A 17,339-nucleotide genomic window follows, 5' to 3' on the forward strand; every position below is an offset into this window, starting at 1 on the left:
AAACGGTTAGTCTGCATTGTCTAAAAAACCTCGCGACTTTCTTTTTTTAATTAATAAAAACTCCATTCAGTTCATGTGTATATCAATTTGAAGAGAAAATGATTTTTCTCCCTCTCACTTCTTTGACTATGCCTCTTGTGTCTTAATATTATTATTTTATTTTTTTATTATTATTATTATTATTATTATTATTATTATTATTATTATTTCATAACAGCAAGATTTATTATTATGGGTTCTAGTAAGGGTCCAAAGTAGGTCGGTCCAAATGCATAGAAGTTTTATTGGGTTTATTTGGGACCCAAACAAGAGTCTTACTTTTCTTGGGCCTTTCATAAGAACCCACATAAATAATTAAAGAGTAACTTTCAAAGATAGCAAACATAAAAATCATATTTGTATTTTATAGCTATAGTTTGCATAATTACGCTCTATAGCAAACTTTATATGTATATTTCGCTATATATATACAAAAGAAAGCAGTTGTATAATCTGTTTCGGTATACATATACAAAAGAATCAATTGTATAATATGTGTTTGTAGAAAGCGAGAAAGAGAGAAAGACAAAAGAAAACTGGGCAGGGGAAGATCGTATTTGTATAATCATAAGTGTATAGAATGGAAATATATGCATTTGTATTTGTATATACAATTTCCTCTCGTTTTATACAAACACAAACGCAATGTATATATTTGTATTCGTATAAAGTAAGAGAGGCGAGTGAGAATGGCGAGCTAGATCTGGGAGAGGAGAGAGGGGAACGAAAATATATGTATATATACAATTTTCTCTCACTTTATACAAACACAAACACATTTTATACATTTGTGTTTGTATAAAAGTGAGAGAGGCGAGGGAGACTGCCCAGCGAGAACGAGATTCACCAGGGAGAGAGGCAAAATAACAACAGTTTGCTATGGGGTACAATTAAATCAAACTATAGTTATAGCATTTAATTTGATTTAATAGTTTGCTATTATATACAATTTTCCCATAATTAAATATGATATCATTTCGTAAAGCCAAACAAGATGGAAAATTACGTAGAATAGCAAACATTTAGCCTATATTAGGTACTGTAGCTATAGTTTAAGAAAATTATGATTTGTGGCTACAGTTTTATTAATTCTTGTTATTCACTTGATTTATATAATTCGTCTGATTGTATAAATTCAGAATTTGTATAATTCAATACCGATTGTATAAATTCAGAATTTTGTATATACATACCCTAACTATTTTAAAGCCGTCAATATGGGTTAGGCTCGTTGGGCCAACCTAGCCTAACCCGTGATTTGATAGGGCTGAGCTATGATTTTTGGAGCCCATTTAAGAAAATGCTTTTTAGCCCGGCCTGAATAAGCCAGCCAATTTGTGGGGCTTGAGAAATATGGATAGGGCTGGCCCGTGGGCCAATTAAAAATTAAAAATAAAATAGATTATTAAATATAATAAGAGTCTAAACTCAAAATCTATTTAAAGTTTGAAATATTACAATTTAAATACAAATTATGTTTATCAAATATGTACCACATAAAATAAAAATTCCCTAAAATTTCTAAGGAATCACTACATAGGCCATAGCCTATGGAATATTGTCATAGTTTTTGTGTTTTATTATGATCATTGGAAAATAATTAGGTTAATATTTCTATTTACCTATTTATGCTTTTACTTGAAATCAAACTTAACAAATATTAAAAAGATAATTTTATTTGTGTATTTGATTAACAACTAGTAACACAAACACCATGTAATATTGTCTTGTCGATATTTATGATAATATTTTAAAATTATAATTTACTTTAAAATATTATTAAAAAATGTACTTTTAAGAAAAGAGGGCTGACCTGGCAAATCCCGTAGCCCACGTACTTGTGGGTTGGGCCAACCATTTTCTGGCCCACACAAAAATGGGATAGCCCGGCCTGACCCGTCAAATTTCAAAGTCTATATGGTTGTCCGGATGGGGTGGGCTAGCCCATATTGACAACTCTAGCTATTTGTATACGATTTATGAAAATTCATAATAAATTACCCTCTTTGTATTTTGGCAAGCGAAATATACAAACAAAGTTCTGAAAAATTTCTTAAAATGTAAAAATATAGAATTTGTATATACATACCATATTTGTATATTCGCAAGCAAAATATACAAACGGATAGAAATATACAAACCGCAACGTCCGTAGCAAACGAAGCTACAACTATAATAATTATCGAAACTATAGCTATAAAGCCTTATTATGTTTGCTATTTCTCAAATTTTCTCCAACAAGATACTCCAAGTACCACTCTTTGTCAGCACAAATAAAATTACTATCAATTTGTTCTAATTATTAGTTATCTATCTGTTTAGCTATATTCCATTTTTATATACAGTAACTAAGTGCAAAAATAATATTCCACCTATATATATATGTCTCTACTCTCTATTTCTCATGTGTGTCCGTGTAACTCATGTGTACATCCATGAAAATCTGACATATATAAAATATGATATGATACGATATAATTTAAATATATACACTTGTTATACATTGTAACACTAATGTTTTTAGGTTGATTCCAATTTTGAACTTTGAACTCAAACCACACCCAACTTCCTATCTTCCACAAATTTTGTATATTACTTTGTTCATGTGTTTCCAACGAATTCCAACCACATCAAATCGAAAAATAACCAGCAAGAATTTTCAAAATTCGAATTGAAACTTCAAATGATTCTTTAATGGTGGTTTCTCAATTATTCTCAAAATCAGAGGTTATTAATTGTGGAGGTTCAGTCAAATAGATATAAGACAAAAAAATTCTTTTATTACATAGTGATCGAGCATTAAATTCTCATAAAAAATTTAACTAATCAATCAATTGAGCTACTATAAATCTCAGAAGCACAATCACAATTATTGTTAGATTCATCCAAAAAAAAAAAAAATCACTATCTCAAACAAATACCTTGATGGTGAACTCTCATGTACTCAACTTTGTGGTCACAACTTTTTTTTTCTTCTCTTAATACGTTACGTGTCACATGCCTCCAACAATTGAATAAATGAAGTGCATTTCCTCTTATATACTAGTAAATTTTATCTTTTACAATAAAGGAACTGCAGTACTTTTTCAACCATATTATCAAGGACGTGCCAATTTTTTAATTTATCTTTTAGCTTTTGCATTTATTTAGAGAAAAGTTGTGATGGAAATTAAGTTGCTCATCCATTCATAGTAATAATGGATAGTGGGAGTACCACCTAAGGTAATGCTAGTGTGGTAAGCACTCTTCCGACTTGAGAGGTTTCAAATTTGAGTTTTAGGTATGAAGTTAATGTTGAAAGTTGATAAAAAGTATTTTTATCCTGAATGACACTTTTTAGCACAAATTCAAATTAATCATACCTAAAAAATGAATACCAAAAATTGAGTGGAAAACAAACAAAAATAAAGGATAGTGGGGTTTGAATGCACCAGCTTCACCAAAATGGACGATTCCTCCATCTGCTGCAATATCCACCACAATCGTAACTACTACTATTAGTACTATTTTATCTTATTTTTATACATCCACTAACATTATTGTATAGTGTCAATTACTCTAATCAATTGCTTAGCTTCTTTTTTTGTTTTGATCTTTAGGTAAGTATTTATATCAACCTTCGTATACTATAATGTAGTTTATATTATTAGGCTCACTGTGTCAAAAATTGTTTCTGAACTATAAGAAATGATATACTTTTACTAGCTCTTCGTGAATAATTGAGATCATATGCACCCTCATCGTTACAACATGTCATATATTTATGATTTATACTTATTTTCAAATTCAACTTAATAGAACTATTAAAGAAATAAATTGATGCCACGAGTTAATTTTATGTATATTCTATTCCCCCCGACTATAATATAATGGAAGGTAAAAATGTATCATTTCGTGTATTTCCGGAGTAATTTTAGACCTTTTCCCTTTAAACTATATTGATATTAAGTTTTTGTCCATAAAATATATTTTTATCTTAAACTAGTCAAAATGGTATATGAATTTCTTAGTTCTTATATTCATTTCGATCCATATCGAAGAACTAACTTCTTCATCCGCTATTAATAGTCTCTCAGACCAAGGTGAGTGATGAAGTAACTCCTACCCAATTTTTTATTATTTCAATATAGCATATGGTTAGGTGAGCATATTTTGAGGAATTCAATGTTTAAACACTCAATATAATATAATTATTTTTATACCAATCATCAATATATCAGGTCTCTTGAGTGACGATCAAATTATTATATATAACTTATCGATACACATTTTATTGTGAAATCAATAACTAATATCTATGTCAGGATATATTAATTAATTACCTACATCTCACATTTTCTTTGTATATGAACCTGTAAACACGAAATGCTTAAGACGAAAGATACAATTAAAAAATTATATTGCCAAATTTACAAGAAGTTAAAATCTTATCAATGATTCTCATTGGTTTAAAATTATTATTGGAAATATTTATCTTAAGATATGGGTCCCAAGTGAAAAGGGTCAAATATATTCCGTACTATAGGAAATAGTTTATATATGCCCTTCGTTATATTTTTGGGCCAAATATACCCCTCCTGTTATACTTTGAGCCAAATATACCCCTAATTTTAACGGAAGGACACTAATCAACATAGGAATCAAATAACCCACCCACAATTGTAAATACCCAATTTGAACCAAACCCATTTCATAATCATCTTCTCTAGCTAAAGCTTCCATTAAAATCAATACTCAACTACGAAAGGTCCAGCACACAGTTAAGTGTTGAAGTTTCCGTAGTGATTAAGTGTTGATTTTAATGAAAATCTCAAGTGGAGAAGATGACTATGAAAACGGGTTGGGAATAGGTTAAATGGGTGGGTTTCTTAAGGGAATTGGGTATTTAAAATTGGAGGTGAGTTATTTGATTCTATGTTAACAAGTGTCCTCCCGTTAAAATTAGGGGTATATTTGGCCCAAAGTATAATGGAAGGGGTATATTTGGCCCAAAAATATAACGAAGAACATATATAAACTATTTCCTATAGTACAGAGGTATATTTGACCCTTTACCGTATAAAAAAAATCAATCTTTTGCGTTGTTGACAGAATAGAAAGGAAGAAAAAAACCAGTGGCTCACAGAATTCATGAGCCCATTGAATTGACTCGTGTTCCTTTCTATAAAAAGGTACTATATAGCAATAGGGTATCTTTTCACTTGTTTTTTTTTTCCTTTTTTCTCCATTTGTGTTTTTCAATAGTACAATTCTTAATATTATTGCGAATATCATAAATTGAATAATGTACAGAAAAATATAAAAGAAATCAAGGACCAGACTAGAAAATATATAAATATGCAGTCGCAAATTCATATTTTTTTCTTGTTACATATACACGCAATTACATATCTAATATAATTATTTGAATGAATTTTAAATCTCTTATTTGTTTGTTATCTAAATTCTTTTTATATATATTAAAAAAAATAATGACGTAGCTAGAATCCTACCTATCATCTTCTCTAAAAAGTAATTGGATCCTAATATTCTGGGCTTTGGATTTGGACCCCTCCACATTAAATGTCTCTATTACTCTTTTCATATCTTAATTTAAGATATTCTAGCCTCTAAAATTATTTTTAAAAATAAATAATATATTTGTGGATCCAATTTATTCATATGTCCTGATATTCTTTCTTTTATTTTTTAATTAAAAAAAAAAGAACTTCTCCGATCTTCTTATGATATGGGAAATGCCTATATAAGATTTTCAATATATGTTTGTCTAGCAAAAACTAGAGATTTTGTGATTTTAATGCTTTGAAAATGTTTTGTACATCTCTAATCATGATAGAGGAAACATAGTCTTAGTTTTCTTTGAGTCCAACTCTAATAAACTACGTTCACATTATTTTTTATTTGATATATAAAACATCAAACAATCACACAATTTATTTCATAAACATGTGTCTTATTTGGCAAGAACGTTCACTTGTGTAAACCTTAAACTCTATAATTATTTCATTTTGTTTTTTTGGAGTCGTTTGATATGAAGACAAGTTATATTGGGATTAATAGTGTTGAAATAAGTTATTATGATATTATTTCTTATTAACTGTTTGAATTGTTGTTTTAAAAATAACATGCATTACATAGTTTCCAGAAGAACTTATTTGTTTACAAAAATACTCTCTTTCTTATCAATCAGTAGAATAAGGTTTGAGGGATCTCAACCATATTTTTGTCATTTTCATTCTTTTATTCCAGGATAACTAACTTCTACAATTATTACACCTTCTTATATGATTAAAAAAAAACTTATTCGATACTAATTACACATCCAAATTTGTTCATCATAGACTAATTAATTAGTTTTATGTTCGACCATCGCTCTTGCTGATAATATGATCAACAAGTTTAGAGGTAGTGGTGGGGTCAACTAATTTTCCTTATGTAAATGAAAATTGTTTTTTAATAATATCTTGGACATACTAAACATGAATAAAGATAACACTCAAGATAAAAATTAAAAAAGTAGCAATCCAGGCATGGGAAAATTCCATCAAGTGTTAAAAATTAAAAAATTCAAGTGTTCCCTCCAAATGACTTGGAATCTTGAGTCAACATCTAAACCAAATGATGAGGACGTTCTACCTATATATACTACTAATACTAGCATATAATTTAAGTAGATATGTCTTTTAATAAATAGGTGAATAAGGTGATCACAAACATTTGACAAGTAATAGCATATTAATAAATTTCCTTTAAAAAATTTAAAACTATATTTCATAATTATAAAAGAAAATGTACGAGTCTTTCTTCCTTCATGGTAGTATTTTTTTTTCATCAAGCTTCTTGTGAGAAAAATAGTTTTAAGATATGATTATTATGAAAAAGTAATAATAATAATAATAATAATAATAATAATAACAATAACAACAACATATTAATACAATCTTATAAATAACATATGAGAATAATAGAATGTATGCAAAATTTACATCATTTTTATAGGATAAAAAATTATTTTTGATAAATGGTAATTATGAAACAATTGTTGATAGTTGAATAGTTCCATCAACGATTGCAACAATTTTGTGGGACTACTGAATGTACTAGTTTTATCCAGACACTATTTAGTGGGACTACATTCTTTGCACCCAAAATTTCACCATTATTGATAACTGAAAATGACAAAAGAACACTTTGCTAAAATCCACCATAGTAAAAGTACATACTTACTCATAAAATATGTGAAAATATATTAATAGAAAAACGAAAAAGATTAAACTTAGGCTCCATAGGAGCTGGTTGACTCACTGAGTTTGTATTCATTCAACCTGAATAATTGCCCAAGACCAAAAATTTATCTAGCAAAATAAATAATTATCATCAATTGCCTCTTTAATTCTCCAAACAGCTAAAATAGTTATAAAATCTTTAATTCTAACAAAACGATAGCTAGTTCATTTGATGAACTCAACCATCGAACCCGGTCTGACTCCACACAGCATCTCGAACCCGGCTCAAGTCCCGACCCTTTAACGTACGGCCCACACCTTCGAACACCGAGCGAGCGTTCGAGTTCCTGCTCCTAGCAATGTATTCGTGCGGTGGAACCATCTCCGAGTCATGATCATCAACACCATCATCCGAGTCATGCAATGACTCAACCGAGTTAACTCGATATATTTTAGACCAATCAGGGACATTCACAGGTGCTGACGTGGCCATGTGTGCCACACGTGTGGATGGCGCGTCTTGTCCGCGAAACTGGTGCAAGATCCGAGGAGATGCCGTTTTACCTGAATCATCAAAAGCCAATGACAGTCCCCCAACCTGGCGCCCGCGGTGGCTGTGGTGGTGGTCGGATTGTTGGACCGGCAGCTTACGGTTCACATATCCGTTATTACTCTCAGCGGCGGCGCGTGGACTCCACTCGCCCCTTGAATCGTGATCATCCATGTCATCAACCGTTGACCAGATATCATCTTCTCCTAGTTCTGAGGAACCGTTGAGTGTTGCAGTTCCATTTCTATAGCTGGGGTAGTTTCCTAATAACATTTCACTGCGACTAGTGGCAAGTTTCCGACCCTTCGCCATTTATCATCACCTTTTTTTTATCTCCCGGCGACAGGAAAGAAAGAATTATATGTATAAACAAAATGATTACTGTGGGTTACCGGAATCTTGATTTTCCGGCGACCCAAATAAGTTATTTTTTAGAAAAATAAAATAAAACTGTATTATTGTGATTTATTGTTATAGCTCCATGGTAGGGAAAAAAAAAGGGCTATAATTAACGGAGACACAACTTGGAAGGAAGGAAGAGTATATATAATAGATATGATTGGGAGATTGAGAAATTGGTTTACATTTCATGTGAATGTGGAGTTCATTTTGTGTGCATTTCATCAATGAATTAATAACGACAAAAAGTGTATGGAGAGAATTGATGATGAGCACGAAACTTAAAACCAAAAAGAAGAATATGCGAATTTTAAGTGTTTACCCAATCTATATTATTTTGTGATAGCAGGTTAGACTAATTTATTTACTTTAATATTAAATTATGTAATATGCTGTTCGAACAATTTTCATAGACTTAGAAGTTTTTTTAAATAATTTGCTTCTGATTTCAATATAGCTAATCAAAATTAATTAATAAGAAGAGAAAGATTGTGCGTAAAATCATCTATTCTCCCACTCCTTTTCGATGTATGAATTTCTATATTTATTCATCATATTCTTATGTCCTTTGTAAAGACTAAAATCTTATTGTGTTAAAAATTGTAGAAATGTGATAACGATCTATTAGTGAATGAAAACTTCTTTTTTCTGAGGTTAATTAGTTCGAATATCTTCATAATTTAAGAAGAAAAAAAATAGTTGAAATTATGGTCTAGAATATGTCTAGCTATTTTTATGGCTATAATCATTTAATTTAATTAAAAAATAGAAAAGGTTTCATTTCTTTTTGACCCCAAAGAAAAAGAAATGTGTCATCACTTAAAATAAGATAGAAAGAGTACCTATTAAAGCTTAACAAAAGTTCACCTATAGGCTATAATTATTTAAGGAATTGTTTGGTCAGCCGAATAAGGTTTTTGAGATGTTTTTTTTTTTTTTTTTTTTTTGGTGTTTGATTATAAGTATTGAGGAATGAGCATTCCATAGGAGTATTATAAAAAGTAAATTAGTTAATCACAAGTCATGTCTCAATTTATAAAATATTTTTATTTATCTCATTACGATAATTGGACACTCTTATGAATTTAAATGCCCAAATGAATAGTTTTGCCACTTTAGGTCTATTGCCAGTTCTTTCTTCGATGTAAGTTCAATCATTTAGGTGAAGAAGGTAAACTAATAAGCTCAAAAAGGATCATTTAAATTAAAATTTACAAGTATTTTTTAAAAAAATATTTAAAATAACATACGAAAATGACACAATGATATAAAGTTATAAACATTATTTATACAGTTTTTTAAAAAAGAATTTGAGCAAAATAAAATATTGGCTGAAGTGATTGTGGGAGTGGTGACATACACGCGCATAAGAAGGAGAGTGGAGTACACGTGCCAACTACTTGAAGGAAAACTGTCTTGTCAGATTGGAATGATTAATGAGTATTTGAGAGTGTTGGATTCTGATTGTCAGTGCTAAACTTTGCAGTAAAAGTAAAAATAAAGTTCACTTTTTGCAAATGTCAAATGAAAAAGTTATCTTTTACCTTAACACTAAAAAGGTCACATCTGTTTATTTTAAGATGAAGATCTGGATAACTAATATTAACTCCATTAATAATACTCCCTCCGTCCCTATTTAGTTGTCCATATTTCCATTTTTAGTTGTCCCTATTTAGTTGTCCATTTTGACAAATCAAGAAAGGACAACAAATTTTTTCCTATTATACCCTTATTTAAATAAAATTGTCATAAATAAAGTAAATAAACTTATGAACTTCCCAACATTAATTAGTTATCTTGAGTTAATTTATTTTGGAATTGTAAATTGTACTATAAGGGTAAAATTATAAATTCACTGTGATAATCATTGTTGCCTTAATCTGTGTGTCATTTCTAAAGTGGACAACTAAATAGGGACGGAGGGAGTATCTGTTTGCTAGTACGTACATTTCTGGATTATATTATGTTTGGTTTAATTTTCTTCATGTCTAGAGTTCCTAAGGTAGTACTTATGCCACCTAATCCCTAGAGGATTCATTAATGAGGCACTAGTGCAATAATACCAAATTTGGTGTACATTGCAAATATTTTGAAGGACATTGATTAGTGATAATTGATAAGTTGATAGCTATGTTAAGATAACTCTTTGATAACTTAAGGAGTATTTGTCATTATTATTTTTCGTTCATTTTTATTTGTTCAATATTAATTTAACATATGTTATGACTCATTATTCTAGAGTAAGTATCGATCGATTGTGGATAATTTTTTACCTAAATGGCATTCATTTGTTGCTCGTTATTATGTATACTTTCCCCATTTTATTATATTATACATGACATATATTAGTTTGAGAGCGAAAAATTTGCTTTACCATAAAAAAAATTTCTAAATCATTAAAAAAATTATTTGTGTATTAAAAGTCAATTTTGGAGTGGTTCTTTTCATCTAATTTCTAATGATGTATTTTGTATATTTTTTAGAAATAAATAATTTGATATCCAAAATGAAATTAAAAAATAATAAGATTCAAACTCTTGTATGTACTCCAAAACCCTTTGTTATTTTGAAAGGGAGAAAGTACTGCTACATATGGTGAGTGGTGACAAGTTATACCAAGAGAATTATTTTACATCTGACTAATCCTTAATTTGTTATTTCTTCAATTATAAAAATATTTACCGTCAGTGTGTGTGTGTATATATATATATATATATATATATATATATTGGTACAAAAATGTATTTGAACTCAAACATAATAATCCTTCATTATTTAATTTCATGTTTAAACAAATTAGAGCAAGAGCTCAAAAATCGTGGAGACACCATATAGCTAGTCCTTATGATTGATATAGAGATTGTTTAGACTTATTTTTATTTTTTAAATAGCTTTTAAGTTAAAAATAATAAAAAGTAGAGGGAGACTTATTTTTGTTTTTTAACTTTTTAAAAGTAATTTTTAACTTATTTTAAATTATTTTTAACTTTATCAAATACTTTCAGAAACTATAAGTAAATTAAAAGTATATTTCATCAACTTTTAAGTCAATTAAAACAGGCTCATAGTCATCCTCGGCCGGTCTGCCTTCTCTAATCATTTAAAATGTGTTTAATTAGCTTGGGGGCAAATTATTGTATGAGAGCAAGGTGATTGATTTGATGTTATAATCGTACAATTATTTTGCCTGTGCATTATTTTTTGTTACATGTATATATAAGTTCTATACGTTATATTTAATTTGTTGGAGATGATTCAAATTTGAATATGATAATTTCAACCTTTTTCAATATGTTCTTTATCGTCCTACCTAACTCATCGATTACATACTACCACATCTTCTTCTGCATTTGGTATATAACATCACTACAACGAAATAAAAGATTTTGCAACGTTTGATATTTAGCGATAATAGTTAATATGATTATTTATAATCAATACTTTATATAAATACTGCTAAAAACGTTATCGACTGTGAATATAATGACATTAAATCAATTGCCTCTGACAATAAATATTATCAGTAAAATAAAAATCTATTATTATTAAATATCTGGTACATGAAGCCCAAATTGTATATTGAAAGGTTTCTAATAACTTTAATATTTTTTTTCTTAGGGTAATGTTAAATGACCAGAAAATTTGGTTAGAATTTGATTAGAAATTTAAAAAGTTTGTAATATCTTTTTTATTTTAAAATAAATTGATCTTTTTTTTATTTTTTAATTAAAAGATATTAAAGTTAAAAATGATAAAAATATTAAAAAAAGTACTATAACATAGTGTGAACTGTGAAATATGTTATTTTAGCATTCTGGTCAAAATTTCTGGCAAAAAGAATTTTTTTTTTTTTCTTATCCAGTGTGTAAAAATCTTATAAACGACAATAATATTGGGACAAGTTATGTCATTCATTTAGTGAGAAGTTGTAAGCAAAACTTAAAAGTCTCGTACATTTCACTTTCAAGAAATTAATTTTTGCCCTCAAGTATGATAAGGTTTCCCTAAAATTTGGACTCTTTGATTTCTGAACCAAATACCAAACAATGAATCACCAATTTAATATTTAATTTCCTCGGTTTCAATTGTTTATTTTATTTTATTTCATTCTATTTAAAAAAAATGTTTTTTCTTCTTTGACTTTAACTTTTCACATTATATATATAAAACTATGAAGATTAGATGATATTTTGGTGCATTTTATATATCTTTAGATTAATTCACAATAATTTATTCTCAAATTATTTTCTTAAACTTCATAGTAAATCAAAATTAGAAAAATAAATTGAAAATATATAAGAAATATGATCTTTGTCTCATTTTATGTGACACCTTTGAAAGAAAAAAAAGAAAAAATTTGAAACTTGTGGTCTAAAACAATTCTTAAATATTTTCTATGATGGAGAATCATTTCATTAAGGCTAAAAAGAAAATTTTAAAGTTAAATTGTATTAAAATATAATAAGATGACATTCTTTTTGGGATAAATTAAAACGGAAAGAGTGTCAAATAAAATAGGATAGAAGGAATAACAAATAAAGTGCAAATTTTATCATGACACTCATATTAATTGATGTAGATTTTTTAATAGACTAAAAGATAATTTAAAATAAATAATTAATATTAAAAGTTAAAATAAAAAACTTCTTTCATTAGATAAATTAAAATGAACAAATAAAAATTAACAAGGGAGTGCATAAAAGCAAAGGCTTCACAACTTACATAATAAAGACTAAAGAGCACATTGAACGGTTGAGAAGTGTTTGGATATATATATACAATAGAGGACACAAAATGGAACCCCACAAAGAAATTGTCTTTAAAGAAATAAGCAAAAAACGTTATCATCATCATCATCCAACACTAATAACATATAGGGAACCCTAATTTGTTACAAAAAAAAAATGTGACTTTTGAGAGCTTAATTTCTTCATAACTAATCAATTGATCATTTGAGGTAGTTATTTGTTAACATCTCTCTTCAAATAATTTTTTTATAGTTGATGTTACTGTTAATGAAATTGATGGCAAAAAGAGGTTGATCTAAAATATAAATTTAAAGAAAATAATAGTCTTTCATCTTATTTGTAATGTGTGTGCCAACATAGACTTGGATTAAGATATTTATTGCTTAAAATAATATAATTGCTATCATGATTTTGACCATGGAGAAGTAAGGAATTTTAATAATGAAATATAACATATTCAAGAATTGAAGCTTGCAATCCAAAAGAATTTTTAAGGTCTATGTTTGTGGCTACACTAATCGAAATTATGATATGATAACATTTTTAATAATAAATCTCCTAACAAAGTAAATTGTGTTCTTTTTGCACTTAAATTTCTTTCACCTTTTATCATCTTCAAGCGTTTCAATTTGCTCAACACTTTAAAAGTCTTTGTATCTTTAAATTCTTGATCTGTTACAAAGATAAATTCAAACACTACTAATGATACATACAAATGATTATTTATATCTCTGATTGATGTATCATTTTTCAACAAATAAATGTATATGTATAGTACTCTCTTACTCATAAGAATTTTCGGAGCCTAGCTCAAAGTGATTGAACATCATCAAGCGTACTACTTGTCTAGACCCACATGAACTTGTTGGGTTCAGCTAAGGTGGGTGGGGGGTGGACCCATTTTTTTAATTTTTTTTTTACTATACCTCAAAAATGCCAATTTGATGGTGCTAGGCTTGACAAAAGTATCCTATGCTGGGGTTGGGCTGTACACTGTTCATAGTGCTAAAATGGACCCTTTTTTTTTTACATGGTAGATTTGATTTATTGTGCTTTCTCCAGTAAGTACTGTACTTTGCTCTAGTTACATGGGCCCCATCCCTCATTTACACCTTTTTCTTTTTTGTGATTTCATATAAGTCATCTTTTCATATTTTCATAACCTCCTAAGTCCTAAAGTTCATAACTAATTGTCCCCGGTGCGCGAGCGTGTTGGCAGTGGCGAAATCAAAAATTTCGTTCAGAATATTTAAAATTTAAAATATATGTTTAAAAATAATTTTTAACCTATATGCTTCGTATAATTTTCTCTTTATATATATTATAATATTTTAATAAAGGTTGTCCAACTAACCATCTTAAACTATGTGCTACACCTTTGGTGTTTGGGATTGAAATAATATATATGACATAATCATGCAAAAGTTAATAATTATATTTTTTGAATGAAGATAAATTAAACCAAGAATAGTATACTAAAATATGTATAAGAATCTGATTTGGTCTATTGGTTTATAGTTAGGAAAACTAATGTAAAAACGACATAGAAATTAACAATCTCCTCCTAAATAAAACCTTTCTAATGACTATAATGTGGATGCTAAATAATTTTATTTTAACGATTACATTATGAATGCTATTGTGTTGTGTATGAGAAAGAAAAAGTTTTCTATTTATTAAAGTCAAAAACTTTTCTGACAAAAAAGCATATATATATGAAAGAGTTCTTTTACACCGAAGAAAATTAATTTTAACTATGGTAGAAAATTAGGACAAACATGTTGGAATATCACAAGAACACGACCCACCGATAGATTCAGTCACCAGAAAAGAGAAGGTGAAGAGTAAAATTGGAAAGAAACTTTGATTTAAATGAGACACGTGATCATCATCTGTTCTTCCATCCAGAAGGTTCCATAATATTAATTTGTAAATATTAGTTTTCCTTATTTTGTTTTATGAAAAATTGTAATTACATGTTTGTTACAGATTAGCCAATTAGCATAGGACAACTGTAGAAGTTTGTTAGAAGTAGATTCTCATTGTATTATTTAAACACACTTTGTACTAAGAATACACACAAAAAATCCTTCATCCTATTCTTCTTCTCATTTTTTTTTGTTTTCATGGTATCAGAGCATAGGCTCTACTGATATAAACCCTCAACATTTTTCTTCTAATTTCTCATGGGTGATAAACATAATCCAACACCTACTACTACTAGGACTCAAGGCATTCTTCCAACTGATAATGCACCTCCCATTGAGCTAATTAATCTGGCTCACCTTTCTTCATATCTCATTCTGATTCTCTAGGTACCTTGTTGGTGAACATAGTATTTGATAGCAAGGATTTAGGTGGATGGAAACGAGGCATGTGGATAGCTTTAACCGCGAAGAATAAATCTGGGTTTATTGATGGATCCACCAAAGAACCTGAAGTTGGAACAGATCTTCACAGATCTTGGTCCAGATCTATCAACATTGTAATCTCTTAGTTATTGAATTCTCTCTCTCTCGAAATTTCTGAAAGTGTTATCTATTACTCTACTGCTAAAGACATCTGGGAAGAATTGGAGGACAAGTTTGGACAGAGTTCTGGTCCACAACTCTTTCAGCTCCAAAAGGAACTTAGTGACCTGGTTCAAGGGTCATCTGATATTGCTGGTTACTACACCAAAATCAAACGACTCTGGGATGAGTTGGATACTTTGGATACCTTCAGTTTTTGTCCTTGTGATTGTACATGTGGAGCAAAGAAGAAGAATATTAAAGCCAAGCAAGATGAGCGTTTAGTTCAGTTTCTAATGGGTCTCAATGACTCTTACTGTGCTCCTATAGGTAATATCCAGATGATTTCACCTTTACCCTCTATTTCAAATTCATATGCACTCTTAATCCAAGAAGAAAAACAAAGAGAGGTTCATAATACACCAAAATTTCCAGGTGAATCTTCTTCTTTTGTTGTTGCTAACCAAGCCAATGTTGGACCAAGGTCTTTTTCTACTGATTTTAGGGCACAAAGAAGATCTTATGAGAACAAGAAGTCTCCTCTCGTATGCAAGTATCGTAAGAAACCAGGCCATCTTATTGAGAAATGTTATAAGTTGCATGGGTTTTCACCAAATTTAAATTCACTAGGCAGAGAACTTCTCAGAGTTCCGTTCAGGGAAATGCAGTGACCTCTAATGATATTTTTGGAGATTCTTTCATAAGTGATACAGTGTCATCAGTCAAAGTTACTCACTGCAGAACAATTAGCTCAGGTGATGTAGATGCTTCAACATGTGAAAAATAGTGATCAAGGCACCAATAATTCTGAGGTCATGGCTTCTATTAATTGTGTTGGTATAACTTTATGCTCTAGTCCATTTTCCTTAAATTTACATGTTGATTCTAAGGGCTACACTAAACAAACTTGAATTATAGATTCAGGTGCAACAGAGCACATGAGCTATAATAAGGATTTCTTCTTCTATTTCAAGCCTCTGCCTAAACCTATTTATGTTAATCTTTCTAATTCTCAGAAAGTTCAAATTTCTTACTCAGGATCTATCCAGCTTTCCCCTAATCTAATTATTCACAGTGTGTTGTTTGTACCTAGTTTTCACTTCAATCTTTTGTCTGCCCATAAATTATGCAAAAAGTTTTCTAATATGTTAATTTTCACATCTTCTCATTGTTTCATGCAAGGCCCTTCAATGAAGAGGCCAATGCTCTTTGGTGAAAGTCAGAATGGTCTCTATCTTCTCAAGACTAGTCTTCCAGATCTTTCATCTACAAATACTAGCTCTAGTTTTCATTCCTCAAAGGATGTTACATCCAGCTTATCTTGTGTTTCTTTTTCTGATATTAAGAGCAAGTTATTGCATGTAAGATTAGGGCATATTCCCCTTTCAAATATCCACCACATTAATGAAATTTCAGTTTTACTTTGTTCTAAATTCTCTGTTCTTTGTTCGGTTTGTCCTTTGGCGAAGCAACACAAACTCTCTTTTCCTAGCAGTCAAATTGCATCTAAACAAATTTTTGACTTAATTTATATTGATACTTGAGGGCCTTTTCAAGCACCTACTTATGATGGTTTTAAGTATTTTTTTTTAGCATTGTAGATGATTGTAGTAGGGGTACCTGAACATTTTTACTTTCCATTAAAAGCAATGTTTTTCCTATGCTCAAATCTTTTCTTGCTATGATGGAGAGACAATTCAACAAAAAGGTTAAAGTCATTAGATTAGATAATGCTTGGGAATTGGGGTCCAGTCAAGAAAATTCTAAATTTCTATATTCTCAAGGGATAATGCATCAAACCTCTTGTGTAGCCACACCACAACAAACTGTTGTAGTTGAAAGAAAATACAAACATCTATTAGAACTA

At 29.5% G+C, this 17,339-nt stretch overlaps 2 protein-coding genes across 2 annotated transcripts; one reads left to right on the forward strand and one right to left on the reverse strand.

Annotated features, from left to right (window-relative positions):
* Positions 1 to 7,259: 7,259 nt before the first annotated feature.
* Positions 7,260 to 8,319, reverse strand: LOC125822578 (uncharacterized). The gene has a single exon (XM_049501990.1). It carries the CDS (start codon positions 8,125 to 8,127, stop codon positions 7,504 to 7,506), a length of 624 nt encoding a protein of 207 aa, XP_049357947.1. The 5' UTR covers positions 8,128 to 8,319; the 3' UTR covers positions 7,260 to 7,503.
* Positions 8,320 to 15,336: 7,017 nt separating this feature from the next.
* On the forward strand, positions 15,337 to 16,143 carry LOC125821815 (uncharacterized). The gene is made up of 2 exons (XM_049501179.1): positions 15,337 to 15,428; positions 15,495 to 16,143. Exons 1-2 carry the CDS (start codon positions 15,337 to 15,339, stop codon positions 16,141 to 16,143), a joined length of 741 nt encoding a protein of 246 aa, XP_049357136.1.
* The last annotated feature ends 1,196 nt before the right edge of the window (positions 16,144 to 17,339 follow it).

This window comes from Solanum verrucosum, unplaced genomic scaffold (assembly GCF_900185275.1).
Source record: "Solanum verrucosum unplaced genomic scaffold, falcon-dt-bn FXZP01000103.1, whole genome shotgun sequence".
NCBI classification, from domain to species: domain Eukaryota; kingdom Viridiplantae; phylum Streptophyta; class Magnoliopsida; order Solanales; family Solanaceae; genus Solanum; species Solanum verrucosum.

Coding starts and splice junctions, on each gene's coding strand:
- LOC125822578 (XM_049501990.1), bottom strand. CDS start 8,127: ATGGCGAAGGGTCGGAAACTTGCCACTAGTCGCAGTGAAATGTTATTA.
- LOC125821815 (XM_049501179.1), top strand. CDS start 15,337: ATGTGGATAGCTTTAACCGCGAAGAATAAATCTGGGTTTATTGATGGA. Junction 15,429..15,494: donor ACAGATCTTCACAGATCTTG/GTCCAGATCTAT, acceptor AATTTCTGAAAG/TGTTATCTATTACTCTACTG.